The following is a 27,388-nucleotide window of genomic DNA, read 5'->3' on the forward strand; positions in this document are numbered from 1 at the left end:
CACCTCTCTCATAATTTCCCTTTGCATCTTTAACCCTAAAAGGCTTGCTTGTAGGTGACCACACTCTACATGTTATGAATATGACTGTTCCATTAAGTAGGATTGATGTGTGGAAACCTAGAACTTGAGAAAAATGTTAAGACATTGACCTATATGAGCTTGCTTTGTAGAATTTCATAATTTGTACAAGAAAAATAAAAGCTAAAAATGTGCATTGGAAATAAATTAAATATTTTAACTAAACATGAGTGACACGTTTGGTATGTTGGTAGATGTCTCAACATGATTGGAGACCACAATTTTTAACTTAACTTAACTTCATGGAAACTTGCTATACTTGCAAATCCTGGAGGACTAGCCCCTATTTGTATGACCATCTTGTTAATTAAATTTAAATACATTTAGTAAGTAACTGATAGTTTGCAAGATGTAAAATAGCCCACCCACAATAAATGAGAATGTCGACTTCCAGCATGTAAGCCTGAATTGTGTCCGTTATCTCTTGTCACCTGAAGACCGTATAGGCAGGATTTTTAGTAACGGTAATCCTTTCAAAACACTGCTCCAAGAAGGGTATCGCACAGGATTTAAATACATGGATAACCATCTATCCCCAGTGATGTCTATACACTGGTTTTATTATATATGAGAGCAGCTTTGACTACTGTAACTGTTTAGCATAGTATACAAGGTGGTGCAGAAATGGGGCTACTGGCTGGTGTAATAAGGTGGTCATTTAAGCAATATATTGTATAGTGTATGGGCTCTATTTTTTTTTTTTTATTTGGTTGTTTTAAGATTCTAGTTATTGCTACTATGATTTTACTGTGCAGTTTGTATTTTAATGTATTTTTTGTTTTGCAGCTGTAGACTCAAGCAAACAATGTTCTCAAGACATACTTCGTATGCTTCTTTCATTGCAACCTGTCTTACAAGATGCAGTCCAGAAAAAGCGAACTGTCCGCTCTTGGGGTGTGCAGGGGCCCTTAACGTGGCAACAGTTTCACAAAATGGCTGGGCGTGGCTCATATGGTAAATTCTTGCTATGTGTACCCTGCTTTAAAGCTGCGCACACAATGTCTGATCCTCTTGCTTGGTGTAATCATTGGGCGGTAGGATTATTTTGACCAATTGACAAGTATAGCTATACAAAGAATATTTAGGTGATTGTTTTGTATCTATGAAGATGCCTGATGACTACTGGCCTGTAAGAGCAACTTTCCTCTTTGCACGATCAATTTTATAGGTTAACCGCAGGTGCTTGAAAAAGGTGGGGTTATCCTGAAAGGATCAAATAAAGCGAAAAATCCTGCAGCATACCGCTGTTACCCAATAACAAAGTTGCTATTTCTACTTTTACATAAAAATGCAGAATTCTTAGTTACACACATTTGCAAATACATTATAATCCACTCTCCACGTCATGGTGCTTCTGCTGGTAGGGTGGTCCTAACTCTAATAAGTGAGTGTTCCTATTTTTGGGCCATACATATGTGTTTCTAAATTGAGAGCTAACTTACTAAGAGGTACCCTAAGAACCTCCAAGTGACAGTATAGAACCAGCTCTCCCCATCATCTACTGATGATGGATTTGCCCTTTCATAGCTGTACTGTAAAGATGACTGCCATCCGTTTCAATAAGATCTTTATTGGACAGTGCAGTTATGGCCAAAGTAATACTTGGTGGTAGTACATATTTAGGAGGTCATTAATTTTAATGGATATTGAATTTTAAATTGGAATAGGTTGTCTTTTAGCGCCAACTATAGAAGAATGCGGGTTGAATTAAACAGAACACAGACAAAGAATAAGTGTAAAGCTTATTTACAAAGTAAATGCCCATTTTTGATTTATGCATTACGTGGCATGGTTTTAAACCACATGTTTGTTATGATTTTAGTTTATAACAATTTGTCTAAGAACATGTAAAGTAATGATCCTAACTATGCATGCAATATGTTGCGATATTGAGCCAATTGCCCGATATCAAATGTGACACTAGCTTGTAATTAAATTTGAATTTTAAATTGAAGTTATGTTCATATTTAGCGCTAATTGTAGAAGGATGGAATTTGTTTTCCAACAAAAAAGCAAGTGTAAAGCTGTTTCTGAGCTAAAATGGATAGCTGATTCATGTATCCATTTAGTGGCATGGTTTAAGGCGTTTAGGATTTGCTAATTGTGGATTTTGTTGTAGGAACGGATGAATCGCCAGAGCCACTGCCAATTCCTACGTTTTTGGTTGGTTATGACTATGATTTTCTGGTGCTTTCGCCATTTGCCTTGCCTTACTGGGAAAGGTTGATGCTGGAACCATATGGGTCTCAACGAGATATTGCTTATGTTGTGGTATGCCCAGAAAATGAGGCTCTGCTAAACGGAGCCAAGAGTTTCTTTCGGGATCTCACTGCAATGTATGAGGTAAGAATATCACACATTTAAAAAAATGTATTCATCTGTGCATGTCACATATGCCACTTTTTGTTTTCATGATCGAACATTTTGACCTTCAATGGTTCTGCTGTCAAATGTTCTAATTGACAAGTTTTTATGAAATTTTGTTTTATCTCCTTTTATCACCTGTTACAACATGGGAGTTACTCCCTCTTCCTTCTCTTATGATGTAAATGTAATGGTTGGTTCTAGTCTTCTCTGGTAGTTTGTGTCTCATTACTGACATACATACACTTAACTATTTACTCTAACATTGTGGTTAGGACTATGGGAGGAAACCACCATTAGCTGGGGCCGTGGTTACCCTCTGTGGGGTTCATCTTACTCAAGCAGACCAGAATATATCCAAAATAAGGCTTTATTACAACAACAGAACACAATAAGGCATTCACAAGGTACATGGTAAATGATAGTGTGTACCCTCCAGCAGCCTCTTGCAGTCAGGACTCACGCTTCAGAGTCTTATTCTTCTGCAGTATTAATGCTACTGTTTCGTTGAACAGTTAATTTGTCGCCCAGCCTTGGGATACTGGCTCTCACAGATCCTATTCTGGTATGGTTTCCTCTGGTGGCACTGCAATGCCTGGCTCAGAGTCCTTTGTGCTGGTATTACATACACCACCAGGATCCTCCAAGATGGAATGAATCTGTTGGTATTCTGCTCTTCTTATATTCCTGGCTGTGTACGCAGGGAGTAGGGTCAAATGTCTCAATCCTCCCTCTTTCAGCAGGGGTTTATCAGTGGACACTTAAATTATTTAACTTTAAGACCTACCATCTCTTTTTACCTTTATTATACAAGGGAATGGCTTGACTGAATTAACTATTTAGCTAAATACACTTATCACATGGTTACAATATTTCAGTCAATGCCAAAAGTTTTGAGAATGACACAAGTATTGGTTTTCACAAAGTTTGCTGCTTCAGTGTTTTTAGACTTTTTTTTGTCAGATATTGCTATGGTATACAAAGTAAAATTACAAGCATAAGTGTCTAAGGCTTTTATTGACAATTACATTAAGTTTATGCAAAGAGTCAATATTTGTAGTGTTGGCGCTTCTTTTTGAAGACCTCTGTAATTCGCCCTGGCATGTTGTCAATCAGCTTCTGGGCCACATATTGACTGATGGCCGCCCATTCATGCCTAATCAATGCTTGGAGTTTGTCAAAATTTGTGGGTTTTTGTTTGTCCACCCGCCTCTTAAGGATTGACCAGAAGTTCTCAATGGGATTAAGGTCTGGGGAGTTTCATGGCCATGGACCCAAAATTTCGATGTTTTGATCCCCGAGCTACTTAATTATCACTTTTGCCATATGGCTCATTCATGCTGGAAAAGGCATTGTTCATCACCTAACTGTTCTTGGCTGGTTGGGAGAAGTTGGGAGGATGTTTTGATACCATTCTTTACTCATGGCTGTGTTCTTAAGCAAAATTGTGAGTGAGCCCACTCCCTTGGCTGAGAAGCAACCCCATACATGAATGGTCTCAGGATTCTTTACTGTAGGCATGACACAGGACTGATGGTAGCGCTCACCTTTCTCCGGACAAAGGTTTTTCCATTTTCCCCAAACAATGTGAAAAGGGATTCATCAGAGAAAATGACTTTACCCCAGTCCTCAGCAGTCCAATCACTGTACCTTTTGCAGAATAGCAATCTGTCCTTGATGTTTTTCTGGAGAGAAGTGGCTTCTTTGCTGGCCTTCTTGCCACCAGGCCATCCCCCAAAAGTCTTCAACTCACTGTCCGTGCAAATGCACTCACGCCTGCCTGCTGCCATTTTTGAGCAAGCTCTGCACTGGTGGTGCCCTGATCCCGCAGCTGAATCAACTTTAGGAGACTGTCCTGGCACTTGCTGGACGTTCTTGTGCGCCTTGAAGCCGCCTTCACAACTATTGAACCCCTCTCTCCTTGAAGTTCTTGATGAACCAATAAATGGTTGATTTAGGTGTAATCTTACTAGCTGCAATATCCTTGCATGTGAAGCCCTTTTTGTGCATAGCAATGATGACTGCAAGTGTTTCTGTTCAGATAACCATGGTTAACAGAGGAAGAGCAATGATTTCAAGCATCACTCTCCTTTTTTAAAGCTTCAATCTGTTATTCTAACTCAATCAGCATGACAGTGATCTTCAGCTTTGTCCTCGTCAACACTCTCACTTGTGTTAACGAAAGATTCACAGTGGAAATGTTGTTTTTGGGGTAAAAAAAACATCATGGTCATGGCAAAGAGGGACTTTGAAATTAATTGTAATTGATCTGATCACTCTTCATGACATTCTGGAGTATATGTAAATTGCCATCATCAAAACTAAGGCAGCAGACTTTGCGAAAAATATTTCTCATTCTCAAAACATTTGGCCAGGACTGTATATCGGGGAATGACCCTTGCACTTGTGTGAAACTTTAAGATATTTGACACATTGTATCTGCAGCATTACATGATCTGAGCCTGTGATGCATTTTGATACAATAGCATTTATATTGATAAATTTTCCAATGCTATTCCAGTCAGTATAGTACCGCGGAGACACATTGCACATAATCTGGAAGTTGTAGCCTAATTATCTCTCAGATTACCTGTTGACCTAGATAATTATCTTTGGCTGCCCGCTAGCTATTTTAGCAGCCACTCAGATATCTTTCTGATTACATTGTTAGTAAGTCAGATTTAAGCCACACATAACAATGGACATTTGAGACAAATCGTAATTGCCTTAATTAACACAAGCAAAATTGCTTCTGCTGTCCTGCTATTTTTACACAATATGGCAATATATAGGTTTTTATATTTCTAATACATACAATATTGCAGGTTATAGTAAGGGTAAAATGTAACCAACATGAAATAACACCATACATTGAAGCTCTGGTATATATACTTAGACTGGGCCAAGGATTAAAAAGTACAATAAACTGAGAAACAGGTGATGAAGAAAAAGTCCTCAGTCCAATGAGCCCCCCTTTCGTCACAGGCTACTAGACTCAAGACTCTTCAGGATAAACTACATGGCCAAAAGTGTATGGGCACTCCTTCTTATTTAGTGTATTTGCTCGATTCAGCCCCAATATAAAATGCATAAAATAAACCAGTCTCCATATAGTCAAACAATAGCAGTAGAATGGGTTGTGCTGAAGAGCTCAGTGTCTCATCGTAGCACTGTCATAGAATGTCACTTTCTCTTTCATCCAGTCTGGGGGACACTGCTTACCATGGGGTTGTGGAGGGGAGCTTGGGAGTTGGCACCTAACTAGTTAACTTTTAGTACTGCCGACAGATCCCTCCCCTCTACAATCCCCTTGCCCCCTCTTGTTCAGTTTTTTTTAGGTGCCCAGGAGTTGGGCAGTGTTTTTTAGTACTTAGAGTAAATTTTAAAAACTTTTATTTCTTTTATTTGATTCTCATTTTTATTACAGGTGGCAGCGCTGGAGTGTGTTCTACTATAGAGAACACACTCACAGCTGTGCAGCGCAGGCATTCCCCTGTCAGATGAGAGCCAGCGGCTCTCACTGACAGGGACAGGAGAGAAGGAAGTAGATGAGTGCCTGATTTAGGAGTGACAGGCCGTCTCACGGACCGCTGTCACTCCTCCAGCCTCCCTGATAACCGGCGCTGCCATTACAGGCATAGAGCGCCGGTTATCGAATACTTAAGATGCCGGCGACCATCTTGGATTGGGTCAGTCGGCGCTACGGAGAGAGGAGGAAAGGGGCTATACTAAGATCCCCCCTCATACATAGGAGGGGGCATCAAGGTATCTTTCGCTGCGGAGACCTCACTCTTAGAGGTCTCCACTACTGCCACCATTAGAAGAAGAATTTTTTTTTTATAAATCATGTTCCGCTGCAGAGACAGCACTACTGAAGGGGGGGAGAGCTAAAGCATAGAGTTCCCACCTACTTCCAGAGAGAGATGGTCTTTCCCAGCCTTCTGGCGCCAAGAGAAGCCCGGGAAGAGTGAACAGAGCTGAGGGAGCAGGCACAGGACACTGCTGTTGGACTTCTCCCCTTTGTGGCCTATGGGCTAAGTATCTGATTTATTTAAACACATAATCCGTTTTGTTGTGCACAAACTGGGCTATTAAGGGTTTACATTATAGTCTCCCTACTTGTAAATTTTTAAACACGATATAATATTTAGACAAGTACAACTTTTATGAAAAGATTAGTTGGTTACTTGTTATTCACTCTGTTCTCTCCATACATTTCTCTCTCTCTCTCTCTCTCTCTCCCTCTCCCCAGCTAAATTTAACAATTAAGTCTGTGTGTTTGGTGTGCCTTCCTTTATAAAGATGACAGATAAGGGAAAGGGCCCTATAGCAAAATATTTCACATGTTCAAAATGTCATGTAAAATTACCTTGTGGGCAGAAGGACCCTTTGGCGCTCTGCTCTGTATGCGAAGCAGGGGTCACCCCTGCGCAAACCCAGCAGATTTCAGTCCCACTGACGGAGGAGCCGGCCTGGGTGGCCTCCCTGACAGTCGGTTTCCTCCCTAGCACAGATAGTTTTTCAATCTAATCAGTTGCTATCTACTGTGGCAACTTCCGTGGCTAATAATACTAGCACACATTTAGGCCTCCCGGCTTCCTCAGGGTCTATTGGAACGTCTATACCAGGATCTTCCTCATTACAGCCCCTGTCTCCACAGAACCGGCTTGGTCTACAGCATTTATACGGGGGTTTGGATAAGCGTAACCAGTTGCTTGATTACCCAAACATCCCGCCTACTAAAAGAAAGAGGCCTAGGTCTGTAAATCCCCTTATGGTCCTTTCAGACTCTGAGGAGTGTTCTGAGGATGAGGGGGAAATTTATTCCGATCCTGACCAGGTTCAACCCTTGGAACAGGAAGAAAATCCTAAAAGCCAATTTATTAACGATTTGGTTTTAGCGGTTAGACAGGCGTTGGACCTCCCAGAACCGGAGGATCCTACCCCTAGAGATAGAAATCTCTTTAAAAAGGCCAAAAGGAAGGCTTGCTGTTTTCCTCCTTCTGTAGAACTTAGGGATATTGCAGAAGGAGCATGGAAACAACCTGAAAAAGTTTCTCTGTTCCCAGAAGGTTCTCTTCCCTGTATCCTTTGCAGGAGGAAGATGTGGTTCGCTGGGAGAGTATTCCCAAGGTGGATATTCCTATAGCCCGATTGGCAAAACACACCTTACTTCCAGCTCCTGGTTCAGCGTCCCTTCAGGATGCCAATGACCGCAAAGTTGAATCCCAGCTGAAATCTATATTCGCGGCTGCGGGTTCTTGTTTTAGACCCACATTTGCTTCAGCTTGGGTTGCTAGAGCCATGGAAGCATGGGCAGACCAGCTGGCAGAGGCCTTACAGGACTCTGAGTTGCTCCCCCTGGCTTTACATTTGAAAGAGGCATCAGGGTACCTTTATGAGGCGGCCCAGAACACAGTGGCCGTCTTCTCTTCTATTCAGGCGGCATCTATTTCAGCTAGAAGGACGCTTTGGCTGAAATCCTGGGAAGGAGATGCGGAATCAAAAAAGCCCGTTGAAACCATTACTTTTTCAGCAGCAGGTTTGTTCGGTCCGGAATTAGATACCTTGATCTCTCAGGCAACGGGGGGCAAAAGCACTTCCTTGCCGGTATTCCCTGGCAGGAGCCGAAACCCTCGGGTCAGCTCCTTTCGTCAGCCCTTTCGGGGGACCTCCTTGTCTAGAGGACAGTCCTTTAGAAGTAGACAGCCTAATGCTCGAGGCTCCTCTTCTAGGGGGAGATCCTCGTTTACGGCTAGGCGCCAGGCCTCCAAGAACCAGGAGAAACCTGCGTCCTGACGACCACTCTACTCTGCCGGAGGTGGCGCCAGTGGGGGGACGTCTGTCTTTGTTTCAGGAACAGTGGGCAGCGTCCTCCCAAGACTCTTGGATTCGGGGCATTATATCAAGGGTGTACAGAATAGACCTGCTGGGTCCCGTACCACACCGGTTCTTTGTAACCCCACTACCCCGAGATCCAACAAGAAGACAAGCAATACAGGATTGTGTCGCCTCTCTTCTTTCGCAAAGAGTTATCTGCAGGGTCCCAGACTACCAAGAGGGACAGGGGTTTTATTCAAACCTGTTCCTTGTCAAGAAGCCGGACGGCTCCTTCCGACCCATCTTAAACCTAAAGGGCCTCAATGTACACTTAAGGGTGGACAGATTTCGGATGGAATCCCTGAGGTCGGTGATAAACGGCTTGGAGAAAGATCAGTTTATGGCGTCCATAGACATAAGACGCATACCTCCACGTTCCTATTTGGAGCGACCATCAGTCCCTCAGATTCACAGTGGGATCCTCCCACGATCAGTTTCGGGCCCTCCCATTCTGCCTCTCAACAGCGCCGAGGGTTTTCACAAAGGTCATGTCAGTGATGGCAGCGCGCCTTTACCTTCTGGGAGTTCAGGTCGTACCTTATCTGGACGACCTGCTCATCAAGTTCTCCTCAGAGAATTGCTTACGTCATCACTTGTCCCTTACCTTGGCGGTTCTCGAGGACCACGGATGGCTGATCAATTTAAAGAAATCCCAGATGGTCCCGTGTCAACACATGGTTTTCCTAGGCCTCATCATGGACACCAGCCTGCAAAAAGTTCCTGCCTGTCGAGAAGATTGGTTCAATCCAAAGCATAACAGCCCAGGTCTTGTCTTCTCCCAGCCCCTGTGCATGTGGCTGCTGGGAAAGATGGTGGGCTCCTTCGAGACAATTCCCTTTGGTCGGGCTCATTCTCGATGTTTTCAGTGGGATCTGTTAACGAAATGGTCAGGATCCCACCTACGCTTAGATCTTCAGAGGATCTCTCTATCCCCTAGGACGAGAGAATCACTCCAGTGGTGGCTGATTCAGGATCACATGACAGTGGGCAGATCCTTCTCTCCGTGGTCATGGATCATAGCCACGACAGACGCCAGCCTGAAGAGTTGGGGGCGGTAATCCTACACCTCCGGCTCCATGGCCTTTGGTCGGTTCAGGAATCGGCCCTATCGATAAACGTGCTGGAATTGAAGGCTATTCTTTTGGCCCTCAGGGGAGGCCAGGCCCTCCTTCAGGGCCACCCTGTCAGGGTTCAGTCTGACAATGCCACGGCTGTGGCATATGTCAACAGACAGGGAGGAACCAGGAGTGTAGCTGCAATGAAGATTGCAACTCAAATCTTAATTTGGGCAGAACAATATGTTCCTGTAATATCGGCAGTATTCATTCTAGGAATAAAAAATTGGGAGGCCGACTTCCTAAGTCGACATCAGATGATGCCAGGGGAGTGGTCACTCCATCCGGAAGTGTTCCAGTCTCTGGCTCAGAAGTGGGGTCTTCCGGATATAGATCTCATGGCCTCCAGACACAACAGAAAGGTTTACAGGTTTTGCGCAAGGGCAAGAGACCCCTTAGCGGTGGCAGTGAACGTAATGACGATGTTATGGGACTTTAGGTTGGGATACCTGTTCCCTCCGATTCCCATGCTTACTCGGGTGCTCAAAAGAGTAAAACAGGGAGGTCTGCCAATAATTCTAATTGCTCCCTCATGGCCGCGCCGAGTCTGGTACGCGGACATACTCTCAATGGCAGAAGGACCGGGGGTTCGTCTTGCATCTCGAGACGACCTTCTTATGCAAGGTCCCTTCCGTTACCAGAATTTACCTCAGCTCAGTTTAACGGAAGCCAGCCTCTGGAGGGCTAGAGGTTTTTCCTCCAGCGTGGTGAACACTAAGATACGAGCCGAGACTGGCTTTCTGGCTTGCATCAATCACCGAATTTGGAAAGAGTATATCAGATGGTGTGAAAATAGGACATGTCACACATCCTCATTTTGTCTCCCTCGTTTATTGGCTTTTCCTCAAGATGGCCTGGAAGCAGGGCTTAGCTTTGGTTCCCTAAAGGTTCAGGTTTCGGCACTTTCAGTCTTTTTTTTTTATCTGAAATTAGCGGATTTGCCAGACATTAGGACTTTCCTTCAGGGAGTCTTACATATTCAGCTTCCCTATGTTGCGCCTACAGCACCGTGGGATCTTAACCTTGTTCTGGATATGCTTAAAGGGCCTCCCTTTGAGCCTTTACTTGTGACTGATTTGAAGTGGTTGACCTGGAAGGTCCTCTTTCTTCTGGCAATTGCATCTGCGTGTAGGGTTTCAGAATTAGGTGCTCTGTCTTGCAGGGATCTATACCTAGTTTTCCACGAAGACAGAGCGGTGTTAAGAACCCTCCCTTCCTTTGTTCCTAAGGTAGTTTCGGCTTTCCACCTGAACCAGGAAATCGTAGTTCCGGTCTTTTCTCCCTCTTCCATTTCGGATTCAGAGTCTATGGAAAAGTTAGATGTAGTTAGGGCTCTCCGCATTTATGTCAAAAGAACTTCTCAAGTGAGGCGTACTGATTCCTTGTTTGTTCTGTATGATGCCAATAAGAGAGGCTGGCCAGCCTCAAAACAGTCCATAGCAAGATGGATTACGGCTACCATTAAGCAAGCTTACATAAAGGCTAACCGTCCGGTGCCAGAGAGATTTGCGGCCCATTCCACCAGATCAGTAGGGGCATCATGGGCAGCGAGAAATGGTGCTTCTGCAGATCAACTTTGCAGGGCAGCCACCTGGTCCTCTGTCCACACCTTTACGAAATTTTACCAGTTTAATATATTTGCCTCTGCGGATGCAAATTTCGCTCGTAGTGCTTTACGAGCGGGGCTTTCAGAGTAGTCCCACCCTTAGGGGGCTGCTTTAGAACGTCCCCATGGTAAGCAGTGTCCCCCAGACTGGATGAAAGAGAAAAGAGGATTTATGTACTTACGTTAAATCCGTTTCTCTGATTCCGTCTGGGGGACACTGCGATCCCTCCCTTCTGCTTTTCTTCTGTGTGCTCTTGTTTGACTGGCCTTTTCCTTGTGCTTTTTAATTAACTGAACAAGAGGGGGCAGGGGGATTGTAGAGGGGAGGGGTCTGTCGGCAGTACTAAAAGTTAACTAGTAAGGTGCCAACTCCCAAGCTCCCCTCCACAACCCATGGTAAGCAGTGTCCCCCAGACGGAATCAGAGAAACGGATTTAACGTAAGTATATAAATCCTCTTTTTCCAAAAAGTCAGTTCATCAAATTTCTGCTCTGCTAGAGATTCCCTGGTCAACTGTAAGTGCTGTTATTGTAAAGTGTAAACATCTAGGAGCAACAGCACAGCCGCAAAGTGGTATGTCGCACAAGCTCACAGAACGGGACCACCGAGTGCTGAAGTACATAGTGTAAAAATTGTATGTCCTATGTTGCAGCACTCATTACAGAGTTCCAAACAGCCTGTGAAAGCAACATCCGCACAAGGACTATTCGTTGGGAGTTTAATGTATTACATTTCCACGACCCAGCAGCCGCACATAAGCCTAAGATCACCAAGCCAAACATCAACTGGAGTGGTGTAAAACACACCACCATTGGACTCTGGTGCAGTGGAAACGTGTTCTATGGAGTAACATATCGCACTTCAGCATTTGGCGTTCCTGCAGTCAAATCTGAGTTTGGCTGTCAAGAAGCATTCCCCTATCTGGATGCGTCTTGCCAACTGTAAAATTTTGTTGAGAAGCAATGTTCCGGGGCAGAATATTATGGTTTGACTTGGGGGCCCTTTCCTGTTTCAGCATATCAATGCTCCCCATGCACAAAGAGATCCATCAAAAAAATAGTTTCCCCGAGTTTGGTGTGGAAGTACTTGTTTGGCCTGCACACAGCCCTGATTTCAACCACATTGAGCACCTTTGGGATGAATTGAAATGCTGACTGCGAGCCAGGCCTCATCACCAACATCGGTGACTGACCTTACTAAAATTCTTTTGGCTGAATCGATGAGAATATCCACAGCCATGTTTCAACATCTTCTGAAAATGTTTTCCACTTAAATCGGGAGACCATTATAGCAGCAAAGGGAGGACCAACTTCACATTAATGTCCATATTTTTGGAATAAGATATTCACCAAGCACATATTGATGTTTGGATGTCCACATACTTCTGGCCATGTACGTGGACATGGCCAAAAGTGTTGGAGGGGTTGAGCACTAGCTTTCTCTAGTTTTAATTTGAGTCATTTTTGAACCTCCAATTATGCCATTATTTTATCAGTATCAAATGCTTGTCTGAGCAGTTACTTTCAAAAAAGAGTTGGGTAGTATGCATTGAATTGCCATTCATGTACGCCAGAATTAATTGCCCATGAGAGTGATGGGATGTTGCGGCTCCCAGCTCTTTCGTGCTTTGTCAAACTTTTTTGTTACACTTGTTTAAAATGCCTACTGATGTTGTTCTAGATAGGAGTCTTTCTTTGATTTAATTTTTTATTAAATGTATTTTTAAGTTATTACTAAGATGCCAGCCACCCCCGCCCACCACACACACACTCACCGATATAAATGTATTTAATGGTTTTGTTGTTCTCAATTTATGCACCATAATTTTTTTGATGGAAAAGCTAAACTCACAATCTGTGTGGCTCAATATGCTTCAGATGAAATGGATTTTGTTTTGTAGAAAATATGTCTCATTGTGCATTTATATTTTCAGCATTTTTAAGTTATTTTGTATTTCAGTAACCCTACGTTTGTGTTTAGTCTTGTAGACTTGGGCAGCATCGAGCAATTTCCAAACAACTAACAGATGGAATCATGCGAGTTGGTACAACTGCAGCAAAGAAAGTTTCCGAAAAATCTGTCGCAGAGTGGTTTTCCCAAGCAACAAATGCCAACAATGAAGCATTTTCTAAACTGCGACTATATGCACAAGTGTGCAAATATGAACTAGGTATTTTTTTTATTTCACTTTTTTTCACATTGTATCTAGTGCACTGAAACCTACAAGCATGTGTGTTTTTGCCAGTTAAATAACATTTACAGAAACTCTACCTTCCCATTGAAATGGAGTCTTTTTAAATGGCAAAGTTTTTTTTTTTGTGTTGCTAGAATCTGTGAAAATATATAGATTTTTGTAGATTGGAAGCATAGTATCACTTTAACATAGTAACAAACAACTTGTTTTAAAATTGGCCATAAGACACCTTTTTTATATTGTGTTTGTTCTGTTAATTTTATATAAATCGCCCCTCTCCCCCTCCCCTCAAATTTACGTTTTTGTTTGTTTTTAGGTCCATATCTTGCTTCTCAACCACTGGACAGTTCTTTACTTTGCCAACCCAACCTTGCACCCCCTGTTAGCCAAGGTGCTTCCACTCAACCTCTATCAGCAGCAAACACTGGTAATCCTAGCACTCCTTCCTCTATGGCCTCTGCTCCAACCACCAACTCATCAACAGCAACTCCAAGCATTGCGCTGCCATCTGCAACTGCACCAGGTCTCTCTGCTCCTACAAACGTGGCGACTGCCTTACCAGGAAACAAAACTACCAGCTTTCCCCCCTACGGTAGCATAAACAACACTGCTAATGCAATCCCAGCGCAAGTCAATTCTGTCCAGAACAATCAAGCAGGGCAGCAGCAACAGAGCCTCCAGCAAACCACTGGAATGTCAAGTGAACAGGCCGCTGCTGCTGCAGCTGCGGCATCAGAGGTGACTGAGAGGTGAGACTTGTGCATTGTAAGCCTCATTCGCTTTTTTTTGTTTTTAACCATTGAACACTTACGGGGAGATTTGATTTGACGCGATGCTGGCTATTACGGCTATGTTTCCTCACACCTCTATGGGACTCGAGGGGAAAAATGAACAAAGATTTCAGTCTCCACATCGTCATAATGTCTCCATGGGCTGTTAGTGCCTGATTCATTAAGGCATGCATACTGAGTTTAATGTTAGTGTGTTTTTTTTTTGTTTTTTTTTATAAAAAAATTATATATATATATATATATATATATAATTTTTTAAACACGTGTAAATCGGATAGAAGTATGCCCAAATTATGTATGTAAAGATACGAGTGGTGAGGAATGCGGGTGTAGGTTTGCTCTACTAGACAAGACACTGCAAGATACATCCAATACATATGTGGCATATAAAATCACAAAACACACGGAAGAAAAAACTATTGCGTTAATGTCACCTTTTTAAAAATATAACTATATGGTAAAACAAAAAAAAGTTTTTGTTTTTCCATGAAATACATTTATTATATTATGAACGTCTCTCAAAAATAAAATAAATTTTTTACAGTTGCTCCTGATTGCAAGCACATGTAATAGCATGCATACACAACCATCATCACTAGTAATTAACACTTAGTATAGACCTTTATTACTTTTGAGATGCCCAGAGCTTGAGTCAAATGCTGCTGCGTGCACTCTAAATTGGCACATCCTTACTGTACATTGACAACTGGTAAGCACCCCTTTCACACTCCCATTCCCTCCCTGAAATCGTAGGCTGTAGTAAGTGTCATTTGCACTCGAAGATGAATTGAATGTTGCTGCGTTCTGTGGTGTATGAGCCGGTTCTGGACATGCACAGACAAATTTTGCAGATTGTCTGCACAAAATCGCTGTTTAAGCTCCTTAATGATTTGGGCCCATAGTGGGGGGTTTTGACTCTTATTTTTTTTTTTTATATACATATTTTTACTTTTCTTTGTAACTGTTCATTTTCAGCAGAATACTTTTTTTTGGCTGGGTTGATGCTAGAGAAATAGCTGTTTTTCTTTTATTTGCTAATTAAATACAAATTATAGATCAATATATACTTAGAATCCATCTAAATGTACATTCTGAATTCTATGTTTTTGAAGTACATAGATGTGAGGCAGTTTTGTAATGTTGGTTCTTCTTTCTCAGCACCATGGATCGGGATAAAGTTGGAGTTCCAACTGATGGCGAATCTCACGCTATTACGTATCCTCCAGCTATGGTGGTTTACATTGTTGATCCCTTTACTTATGAAAACAAAGATGAGAGCTCAAATTCATCTAGTGTGTGGACTTTGGGACTTCTCCGCTGTTTCCTGGAAATGTTGCACATTCTCCCACCACACCTCAGAAATACAGTTTCTGTACAGGTATTGGTTATTTTATTTATCTTATCACTTTGGCATCCAGTGCCCTTTGTCTGCAACAGTAGACATTGTCAAACTGAAACTAAATGTACTATTACAGTTACTATTTATTTTAATAAGTAGCGCAATATCAAAGTTTTATCACGAATAAAAAAAAAAAATCTAAACAAAAATGTTTGTAAGCCATGAACCTGGAAAACGTCAGTGCTCCTAAAACCTAATGTATAATTGTGCTATTTTTTTATTAATTTTTCTACTGCTATTTTCTGCCTGGGTACATTGTGATATATTCAGTATTTAACTATAGTGCTTGGTCTTTATGTTCTGTTGCAAACTTTTATTAAAGGCTCTCAACTGATCTTATTTCTCATACATCCAATTGGGGGACACTCTAACCATGGGGTATAGAGGTGCAGGCAGCAGCTTTTTGTACTATAAGAAAATCTTGCAGAAGTCTGAGCTCCTCCCCCTCTATATCCCCCAGCCTGTAGAACACCATATTTTTCATAGTCCCTTAGATGCAGGGAACTTTTTTTCCTATGGTGCTGCTTTTGGCAGCATTAAGATAACAGATTTAATTTATTTCATTTGTTTTACTCTAGTTAATCTCTCTCTTCTGCTGCTGCCGTGGTAACAGCAGCTGGCAGGCAGCTTAGTGCACAGTATCAAACCTCCAGAAGGGGGACCCAGTCACTACCGCCAGCCACAGGTAGTGACCATGGACCTCGCAGTGGTTAACACTAAAACTCCCAGCAAATAAGGAAGAGAACAGTATTGGCCTTCGGTCACTGACTGGTGCACACATAAGACTCCTTACATATGGATGTTGACTCCTGTTGAAAACAAGGAGTAGAACACTTGGTGCGGGCTGTGTAATGGACCCTTAACATCCAAAACAGTGAGCAGCCAGTTTCTCCAGATTTATCACTGTTCAAAAGAAACAATCTTTTCCTTCTCCTCAGCTGGATGATTTGCTTTGTGAGACTCTTTAACCAAACTAGATACAAGATTCAAGGTCTCCTGCAGACTGCAATCTTTCTATCCCTTTCCCGGGCAGGATATGGACAAATGGTAGTTTGCACCTAAGGTGGATGCTTCTATAGTACATTTTATCAAAAACCACAACAATTCCTATTCTCAATGTAGTACTAAAATATGGTTTTAATAGGAAATGTGAAACCATTTGAAAATCAATATATACTGCTGCTGGGGCTGCGCTTGATGCAGGACTTGTTGGGGCCTGAATTTCGGCTTCCGTAGTTAGGGCACTCCAAAAAAGTTTGGGACACTAACGCAGAGTCTGAGCTGTGTTCGAGTTGCTCTCCATTTGCGGGCAATGTTTGTACTGTTTGGTCCTGAACTGGGTGAAATTATTAGTTATGTCACAGGTGGAAAGAGTTTTTTTTCTCCCTATTAAATGCTCTGAAGTCTAGAAGTCCTGGATTTCGTTCCTTTCATCTTTCAGGAAGACCCAGAGGACACTACTCTACACTACGTGAGGGACAGCACAGAGGGTGAAGTCTGCGAAATGACCAGTGTCCAAATATTCTGACAAAACAATCAGCATATGATGGGCACTCTGCCAGCAAAGGTACACCTATGGTCAGAGCCAGAGCCCACCTTATTCTCTTCAAATGTCAGTGGTCCAGTTCTGCATCAGATGCCTTGGTGAAAAGTCATTGACTGAAGCTATATCGTGGATATTCTGAAAGCTCCGCCTAGGTACTTTTTTCACCAAGTCTTACTTGAGGAAACACACAATGGCCAGCTCTGCAGGAGAGACCATTCAGTCTTAGTCAGCTACCACAAGGAGACTAATCTCAACAGAGATCATGCATTCACTGTTTGGATCAGGAGAGGGAGGGATGAGGGGAAGACGTTGGAGCTCTTAATTAATGTTCTGGAGCTGAGTGGTTTTAAACGCTCTAGTAAGAGCACAACCTATCTTACGAGAAAAGGCTATAAAGAGCCAGTCAGACAACCCAGTGGTACCAGAATCATCCTGGCAATGAAAGAAACACCCCAAAAAATGTACTGGGCAGCAGTGAATATTCCAGCAACACCAGTGGTCTTCACAACAATGGGGGTTGAACTGGGTTGCAGATTTTCTCAACAGAAATGCCCTACAGACAGTAGTCACTTCACCCGGAAGTGTTTATACAGATAATCAAAAAGTGAGGTCAAGCAGTTGGTTACATGCTGACCTTTCTATTGAACTGTGGAGCATTTCTGGTAGATGCCATGACTGTCCCGAGGAAATTCCAGCTAATTTATCTGTTCCCTCCAGTAGCAATGCATCAAAGGGTTTTAAAGTTGGTTGAAAAGATAGTGTTGTTGTTGTTGTTGTTATTATTAATTTTTATTTATAAGGCGCCACAAGGTGTCCGTAGCGCCGTACAGGGACAAACGAATTACAACACAATGGGAGACAGCACAGTACAGTAAACAGTAAGCACAGTAACTCAGTAAGCTCAATGCACAGCTAGAGAGGGCGGGGATGGGGGAGGGAGGATCCGCAAACGACGGGGGAGGAGGGGGCGGGGATGGAGGACCCTCGAGGGGGAGGGCTAAGTAGCTGGAGAGCAGAGTTAGAAGTAGTGGAAACAGGAGGAAAGATGGCCCTGCTCAGAGGAGCGTACAATCTAAGGGGAGGGGTGGACAGACAGAGAGACGCAGGGGAGATAGTAGGGAGACGGAGGCAGAAGATAAGGTAGGAAGTTAGGTGGGAGACTGAAAAGCTTTAAGAAAAAGGTGGGTTTTTAGGGCCCGTTTGAAACTGGACAGATTAGGGGAAGTTCTGATGGAGGGAGGGAGGGAGCTTGTTCCAGTGGAGGGGGGCAGCGCGGGCGAAGTCTTGGATACGCGCGTGGGAGGAGGAGGTTATAAGGGCGACGATCAGAGGCAGAACGGAGAGGGCGGGATGGAGCATGAATAGAGAGGAGGGTGGAGATGTAGGGCGCAGTGGAGTTGGCGAGGGCCTTGTAGGTGAGTGTGAGGAGCTTAAAAAGGATTCTGAAGGGGAATGGGAGCTAGTGAAGGGCTAGGTAGAAGGGGGAGACAGAAGAGGAGCAGTGAGAAAGGAAAATAAGCCTAGCGGCAGCGTTAAGAACAGATCAAAGGGGAGCGAGATGAGTGGGGGAGGCCAGTGAGGAGGTTGCAGTAGTCCAGCCGGGAGATGATCAGAGAGTGGATAAGGCATTTGGTGGCATCTCGGGAAGGGAAAGGCCGGATGCGAGCAATGTTACGCAGCTGGAAGCGGCAGGATTTAGCAAGAGAGAGGAGGATGTGGGGGCCAAAGGAGAGAGAGGAGTCCAGGATGACACCAAGGCAGCGAAGTTGGGGGACAGGGGAGATAGAGGTGTTGTCGACAGTGATGGAGAGGTCAGAGGGGGATGAGGTATGAGAGGGAGGAAAAACTATGAGCTCAGTTTTGGCGAAGTTAAGAGTGCTGAAGGTGGCGAAGAGGCAGCGGGGGTTGGAGTACTGGGAAGAGATGAGGGATTTAAAGAAAGATTGTTTAGCGAGTGAGAGGGCAGAGCTGTAGGATGAAAGTGGAGGAAGTCAGCCAGGGAGCGGGATTTTCTCCAGTGACGTTGGGCGGTACGGGAGCATTTTTGGAGGAAGCGGGTAAATTTGGAGGGCCAGGGTTGGGGTTTGGAGCAGCGGGGGTGGACGGAGTGGGCAGGGGCGACCGCGTCCAGAGCGGAGGTGAGGGTGTGATTGTAGAGGGAGACCGCCTGGTTGGGGCAGGCCTGGGAGGAAAGGGGAGAAAGGAGGGTATGGAGAGAGGAGGACAGAGAGGCAGGGTCAAGAGCGTCGAGGTTGCGTATGGACAGAGTAGGTTTGGGCAGGGGGAGGGGAGCAGGAGAAGAGGAGAGGAGATGGTGGTCGGATAGAGGAAAGGGAGAGATGGAGAAGTCGGAGAGACTACATAGGTAGGAGAAGACAAGATCAAGGGAGTGACCAAGGCAGTGGGTAGAGGAGGAGGTCCATTGGGTGAGACCAAGGGAGGAAGAGAGTGGGTGAGCAGTTTGCTGGAAGCAGGGTCGATGGGGAAGTTAAAGTCACCGAGAATGATCGAGGGGAGGTCGGAGGAGAGGTGGTGAGGAAGCCAGCTAGCAAAGTTGTCAAAGAGGGAGGTGGGGCCAGGGGGGCGGTAGATGACAGTGATGCGGGGGTGGATGGGGTAGAAGAGGCGGATGGAGTGGGCTTCAAAGGAGGAGGAGAAGGAGAGGGAGGGTTCAGAGGGAATGACACGAAAAGTATAGGTGGAGGAGAGGAGGAGGCCTACTCCACCGCCTGGGTGGGCACCAGGCTTGGCGGAGTGGGTGAAGGGGAGGCCACCATAGGAGAGGGCAGCGGGGAAAGTAGTGTCAGAATCGGAGAGCCAGGTTTCAGTAACGGCAAGAAGGTTAAAGAAGTTGGATAGAAAGAGGTCGTGGATAGCAGTCAGCTTGTTGCGGACGGATCTGGAATTCCAGAGGGCACAGGAGAAAGGGGGAGAGGAGAGGGGGGAGATGGGGATGAGGTTAGCAAAATGAGCAGCGCACGGGGGAGGAACGGGAGAGGTAGGGCGGGGGGAGAGTATGGGTATGGAGTGAGAGCGGGGAGGCATAGTAGGGAGAGAGAGTAACTGAACAGTGAGATAATGGGGGCAGTGAAAAACAGGTAAGAACAATGGCAGGAAGACAATAACGAATTAGGGCGTGGAGGGCATGGAACAGTGCGATAATAAGGACAATGAAAACAGGTAAGAATGATAGCAGAACAGTAAGATAATCAGGACAGCGGATAACAGGTAAGAATAAGCAGGGAGACCATAGCAAGATGGAGGACAATAACCAATTAGGGCGTGGAAGGCATGGAACAACAGAAGGAGAGGTAATAAGGACAATGGAAATAGGCAAGAATAATAACAGGTGAAAGTAGTTGCTGGTAAATATAAAATCAGGAAAAACAAGATAAAGGCATATAAATAGTAGAATAATAACAGGTAAAAAGTAGTTACTTGTAAATGTACAATCAGGAAAAACAAAATAATGGCATATAAAATAATGTTTTATATGCAGTTGATGCAGTTAAGCCAGGGATTCAGCAGGTGAAGGGTTAACTGACAAGCCGGGTCGGTACACGGTAGATCAGTTGATGCAGATAAGCCATGTATTCAGCAGGAGAAGGGTTAACTGACAAGCCGGTAGATCAGTTGATGCAGATAAGCTAACATGAATCTTGTGGCATCAGAGTGGCCAAGAAGACCAAAGTACTTTTCGGTTGGCGATCTCTATGGAGCAGAGAGTTTCTGAACCAGGAGCTTTGTATTATAGACTGCCATATCATTTTTTCATGTCGTCTGAGACATACCTTTATTGGAATTCAGAGGTTCAGAAAACAGATGATCTTTTGGTCCTCTATGATGCGAAAAAAGAAGGTTGTCCATCATCTAAGCATATTCTACCAGATAGATGAATACCTCCTGGGCAACAGGGCCTCTGGTTTGTCAGTTGGTCATCTGTTCATAAGTTTGTATTTTTACAGGTTCCTTATTTTTTTTTTCCATCCAAATATGCTAGTTTTGAGAGGAAGGTTTAGTGCACAGCAATCAGAGCGTACCCTCTTGATGATAAATCTATGGAAATCCAGGATGCCCCATTTGGATGTATGAGACAAGGATTTTTGTACGTGCGTTAATTTCTTTTCTCGAATTACATTGGGGAACGCTGGATGGTTCACCCTTTTATGATTTGGTTCTTTCCTTTGTATGTTATCTGTTGCAAAAGGATATTCCTTTCTATCTTTCTCCCTCTATTGGTTACAACTGTCTTCTGTTCTGAGGAAGTTTAGCTTAGTTAGAAAAATAACCGGTGTCTCTCAGGCTGTGGGATATAGAGGGGTAGGAGATTAGACTTCTGAGAGCATACCGGCTTCTCTATGCCCCATGGTTCCAGTGTTTTATATTTTGGGGGGGGAGTATTTTACACAAGTACAAAAATCCTTCCCTTCTAAGCGCATGTACTACAATCTGTCTGTGGTGCTTTATTGAAGAGCTAAGGATGGATTGAGTTCACTAGTGACACAAGTCTGCCCTTTGCATAAGGTATCATGGTATGGTGTTTAGGGTGGTGGTGTTTTACATTTGTGTTGTCCAGAACTGAATTTCGGTCTTCAAAGATTGCTCTCTTGTAACAGTTTTGAAGAAGAATCAAAAATGCTGTTTTTATTTTGTTTTTTGTTTTTTATACAATACTTCCAGTTTATCCATATAAAACAAAATTGGATTAAATTTCTATATCTTATTAATACAATTGGCAACATCATAATTGAAGTATTCAAAACCGTATTGAATTGGTTATTTTTTTCCCTTCTCAGATTGTCCCTTGCCAGTATCTTCTGCAACCAGTGAGACATGAGGATCGGCAGATTTACACCCAGCATTTAAAGTCACTAGCTTTTTCAGTGTTCACCCAATGTCGAAGGCCACTTCCATGCTCAACAAATGTGAAAACTCTAACTGGATTTGGGCCAGGACTAGCCATTGAAAATGCTCTGAAAAGTCCAGAAGTAAGTAGTACTACATTTTGGATATGTACCTTACAACTTAATTTATGGTTTTATTTATTTTTCTATTTGCAAACTTAAACTTTATTTTATTTACATTAGAATGAACTATAGTGTCAGATTTTAATGGGGATGGGAGTGCGAACAATTTTGAGCACTCTACTATATCATTGATCCACAAATTGCACCCACTGCCTATAAAAAGTGCATTTTTTGGATTGACGATGCAACCCATCACTTCACTATGGACTATAGATTATAGCCCATTAAGTAACTAGGAACTAGTGCCTCATTCATTTCATTACTTCCTAGTGAATTGATAGGCTTGCATAGTCTTATTTGTTCAGACCACAAATGACTGTCTCCACTGTGGCTAGGCAACAGCTACATTTTGATATGTTTACTCAGATTGTGTGTGGACCTAACATTCTTAATTATGATATTTACTAAATATGTTGTTGTTGTTAGAGACCGGAATGTATTAGACTCTACACACCACCATTTATTCTGGCTCCAGTCAAAGATAAGCAAACAGAACTCGGTGAAACATTTGGAGAGGCTGGTCAAAAATACAATGTTCTCTTCCTTGGTTACTGCCTGTCTCATGATCAAAAGTGGCTCCTGGCTTCTTGCACAGACCTCTATGGAGAGCTCTTGGAAACATGCATCATAAACATTGATGTGCCAAACAGGCAAGTTTGTAACCTATTTCTTTGTTAATGTTAACGTTTTATAGTTCTCTGCCTGAAATTCGTGAAATTAATGTAAAACTTATTTCTCTTTCCTACCATTGGGGGCACTGCAAGACATTGGGTTATAGTAGGTGGGACTAGGAGTTAAAGCACATAGACTTGTTTTAATCCACACACTCCATCCCTACTCTGTCCCTCCTTTCCTGCAAATACCTCAAATTTTTTTAAGTGCCTAAGAGATGGGTCACATCAGAGAAATTGATTTTACGGTGAGTAAAAATCTTAATTTGGTCTATATAATTGCAGAGCTCGGAGGAAAAAAGGCTCAGCTCGCCGCAGTGGTCTTCAAAAATTATGGGAATGGTGTCAAGGTCTTGTACAAATGAGCTCTTTGCCGTGGAGGGTTGTAATTGGTCGTTTGGGAAGGATAGGCCATGGAGAGCTAAAAGGTATGATTTTATGTACGAGTAAATCACAAAGTCTTCAAATAATAACCATGAAAGTAAAGTTGTCTGTGCTGAGCTGACATTTCACTACAATCTGTTAAAAAGTATTGCCACTCCAGTATTGCAATGAAAGCAAAATAACAAAGCTACTTTTCTTACAAGAAACCACCAAAAATAAACAACACGACAATTTACAGAACTTGGCCCACATCCTTTAACAGCAAGTTCCATCTTGCTGTTTTCAGGGGGGGAAAAAAAACATTGCCATTAAACCTCCAAATTTGAGATTTCACATGAAGGTAAAATATATTGTTCAATGTTAACCTTACATTTCAAATACTACTCTTCCACTCCATTACAGCGAGCTGAAGCTTCATGTATGTATTTAGGACAGTGTCCTTACAGGATTTGATACAAGTTAAATAAAGCTGTGACTGCTGACATTTGAAAAACAAATTGGTTGGAATTATAAATACAATTTCACATATGTCTGGGAGGACATTATGAAAACTTACAGTACATAATTTAATAAACTCTGGCCATTTTGAGCGCATTACTTTCTTCAACAGGATTGGCCAAGTAGGGTTTCAGTCTGCAGTGATGAAATAAATTGGTAATCTGGCAGGTGGCAGTAGCCTGTTTTACATTAAATTGAGTTGAGTATTGGATTTTTGTTGCTGTGCATATTTAAAGATTATATGTTTTCCCACAGATTGGAGTGGTTTGTTGAGTCGTCGCAATCTACAGTCACTGAGCAAGAGGTTGAAGGATATGTGTCGGATGTGCGGCATATCAGCAGCAGATTCTCCCAGCATTCTAAGTGCTTGTTTGGTGGCAATGGAGCCGCAAGGCTCATTTGTGATTATGCCAGGTATGTAAAAAATGCTTTTGTAGTTACATATATTTTCTCTGTGCTTCATTGCCTCTTATGAACATGTAATGGGTGCCAGGGCTAATCCGCATAGCATTGCAAGATCATTGAATTATATAATAGGCAGACGGGCTCTCGAACTATTACACCAGTGGTTCCCAAACTTTTTCAGTTTGCGGCACCCTTAGAGTCTACATAATGTTTTCAAGGCACCCCTCCAAAATAATTACTGAGCAGTCCCAGTGTTTGAGTCAAAATAATGTAATAAGCATTTAGGTCAGAACAGGCATACTTACTAAGTTGTTTGCAAAAATAATATACATAGATCCAAGGGAAAATAATATATATTTCTCTATCATCCATCTGGGGGACACTGCTTAACCATGGGGTTGAGTAGGGAGGGGAGGAGTCTGGCACCTAAAGAGTTAACTTTGTTCCTGCTGACAGCATATCCCCCCCCACCAATTCCACACATACCTCAGTTTGAATTGGGTGCCCTAGGAGAAGGGCTGCGCCTCAGAAGAGCTCCAAGAAACTGAACACTGTTCACTGGTAATAGGTTTTTTCTTTACTTTTCCAAGTTTTTTTCTGTTGATAGCAGCGAGTGGCTCTGTGTACAACTGAGTTGACTCGTGGGAGAAGCGCCTGTCAGCTGGGGGCGGCCCCGCAGACAGAGGAGGTGAAACGCTTCTCACAGCGGGAAGCAGTCGGCAAGAGACTCTCCCTGCTGATAGCAGGATGGGCGCTGCCATTAGGCAGAAAGCGCCATTACTGCTGATGTTCCCCGGAAGCCAGCTGGAGCACACCAAGTTCCCCCCTTCTATGGGATGGCAGTGGATACTTGAAGGATGGCGCGCTAGTGATAGCGCTGTACGGGGAACACATTCTAACAGGTTTTCCCCTGAGATACAGAAAGGGCAAAACGCTGTTAATGAGAGAAACACAGAAGGAGAGCCAGTGGCAGGTGAATGTGTTTGAGGAACACCTCTTCCCCCACAATCCCCCCCCCCCCCCCCCCCCTATTACTATTTGGTCCAGAGTTGGACTCCTGGATTTTACAGGCTTCAGGGGGTAAGAAGACGTCCTTGCCTGTAAATACTCCAAAACCTAGGGCTAGCTCTTTCAGACAACCTTTTTACGGGGGCGGGTCTGGCAGAGGCCAGACTACCAGTTCAGGGGTCGTTGGAACCAGGAGACAGTCCCGTAGAGGAAGGTCATCCTTTGCCCCTGCAGCAGAAAATGCCCCTTCTGCTAAGCTGCCGGATAGACCAGCAGCATGACTACCACCCGCCTCTGGTCACAGAGGGTGGGGTGGGAGGACGGCTGCATGGGTTCGCCCAGCAGTAGACAGAGTCCTCGGCGGACGGGTAGGTCTAGGATATCATGATAGAATTCATGGGGCCAGTTCGTCTCAAGTTTTCATTAACTGTATTTCCTCACTGTCCTTAGTCAAGGCAGAGAGAGCTCATGGCTGTCGATTTGGTTCGTTTAAACAAAGCTATACAGGTTTTGAGGTACCAGAAAAGGAAAGGGTTTTAATCAAACCCAATTGTGGTGTTATAGGGTCACAGGGAATCCCTTGTCTAAGAATGAGTTTCTTGGGACTAGTAAGGGACTTAGCACGCAGCAGAATGTTTCCTCCACAGGACAGGTTAAGGTCCCTGATGGAGTGGATAGGCAGGGTCCTGTCAGGCAAGAAGCTGTCAGTAACCAGGTCTTGGGAGCTGCTAGGAAAGATGGTGACCTCTTTCGTGACCCTACCCTACGCATGGATCCACCCCAGATGTCTTTGGTGGGACATTCGGAGGAAGCAGGCAGGAGCCTTCTTTTGTTGGAAGTACCAGCGAAGGAAGTAAGTCCTCAGCTGGTGGTTGTTGGAGGACAACCGAACAAAAGACAGAGAAGTCCCAGAGTTCTGCACAAGATCAAGAGATCCACTGACAGTTGCAGTGGACGTCCTAACAATGCCAGTCTTTCTGGTAACTCCAGTAGGGCTACGGAGCTATCTACTGACCCAGGAGGAACCTTAAAGGTTCAGGTATCTGCTTTGTCAGTGTACTTCCACAGACGGCTGGCGGAGCTTTCTGGATGTTAACACTTTTTTTTCAGGGAGTCGTTCACATCCAGCCGCCCTACATACATCCTGTGGAACCTTGGGATCTTAATCTGGTCCATTGCATGTTGCAGGAGCCTCCCTTTGAACCTCTACTCTCGGCAGAGTGGCGGTTCTTGACATGGAAGACAGTCTTCCTGCTTGCTATCGCCTCGGTCAGAAGGGTCTCTGAGCCGGGAGCTTTATCCTGCAAAGAACCTTATCTGGTCTTTCATGAGGACAGAGCAGTTTTAAGGACTATTCCGTCCTTTCTCCCTAAGGTGGTCTCAGGTTTCCATATTAATCAGGAAATAGTGGTTCCAGTGTTCAGAGAGGAGCCTCAGACTCCAGGAACGAAAACAAATAAGTGTTTGGACGTAGTGAGGGCATTACGTATATATGTTAAGAGATCTGCAAAGATACGTAAGACAGATTCTCTATTTGTATTATTTGACTTTTCTAAGCGGGTGATGGCCAGCATCTAAGCAAACTATTGCCAGATTGCTTACCATGACTATCAGGGAGGCTTATGTCCGTATTAATCTCCCTGTGCCAAAGCGTATTGTTGCCCATTCTACCCGTTCGGTTGGGGCGTCTTGGGCGGCACGGAATGGAGCCACGGCCGACCTGTGCAGAGCAGCCACCTGGTTCTCGGTCCATACCTCTACGAAATTCTACCAATTTAATGTATTTGCGTCTGGGGACGCCTCCTTTGGCCGTAGTGTTCTACGTGCAGGGAGATCAGAGCGGTCCCACCCTTCAGAGGGATTGCTTTAGTAAGTCCCCATGGTTAAGCAGTGTCCCCCAGATGGATGATAGAGAAAGAGATTTATCGTAAGTATAAATTCTGTTTTCTCTGAGTCCATCTGGAGGACACTGCGATCCCCCCCTTTTTTCGTTTTTTCTTTTCTCTCCACTTCCCCCTCTGTTGAGTGGTGTATCTTGGTTGATTGGCCTCTCGTCCTAGGGCTTTGGTAATCAAACTGAGGTATGTGGGGAATTGGTGGGGGGGATATGCTGTCAGCAGGAAGAAAGTTAACTCTTTAGGTGCCAGACTCCTCCCCTCCCTACTCAACCCCATGGTTAAGCAGTGTCCCCCAGATGGACTCAGAGAAAGAGATTTATCGTAAGTATAAATTCTGTTTTATTTTTTTTCAATTATATTTCTGTCAAAGAATAAATTACAGCTAATAGTAAGAGAAATAAGATCAAACAAAATACAACATGTTCAAAAATCATTACACTCTGCCCCTTCACCTTTACACTCTACCCCTCTTCAGCCACACACATTGCTGTTTCCTTTCACCTTCCCCTTAATTTCTTTACTGA

The 27,388-nt window shown here is 43.8% G+C and overlaps 1 protein-coding gene across 3 annotated transcripts in view; it reads left to right on the plus strand.

Annotated features, from left to right (window-relative positions):
* The window catches only part of MED13 (mediator complex subunit 13), an 87,202-nt gene that overhangs the window by 54,804 nt on the left and 5,010 nt on the right, over positions 1-27,388 (plus strand). For all 3 annotated transcript variants that reach the window (XM_075195307.1, XM_075195306.1, XM_075195308.1), the window contains 9 exons: positions 865-1,032; positions 2,198-2,421; positions 13,024-13,213; positions 13,554-13,986; positions 15,187-15,406; positions 21,770-21,961; positions 22,427-22,650; positions 22,957-23,099; positions 23,809-23,967. In XM_075195307.1, the coding sequence (XP_075051408.1) occupies positions 865-1,032; positions 2,198-2,421; positions 13,024-13,213; positions 13,554-13,986; positions 15,187-15,406; positions 21,770-21,961; positions 22,427-22,650; positions 22,957-23,099; positions 23,809-23,967 (1,953 nt within the window). The remainder of the gene's footprint in view (positions 1-864; positions 1,033-2,197; positions 2,422-13,023; positions 13,214-13,553; positions 13,987-15,186; positions 15,407-21,769; positions 21,962-22,426; positions 22,651-22,956; positions 23,100-23,808; positions 23,968-27,388) is intronic.

This window comes from Mixophyes fleayi, chromosome 2 (assembly GCF_038048845.1).
Source record: "Mixophyes fleayi isolate aMixFle1 chromosome 2, aMixFle1.hap1, whole genome shotgun sequence".
In the NCBI taxonomy this organism is placed as follows: domain Eukaryota; kingdom Metazoa; phylum Chordata; class Amphibia; order Anura; family Limnodynastidae; genus Mixophyes; species Mixophyes fleayi.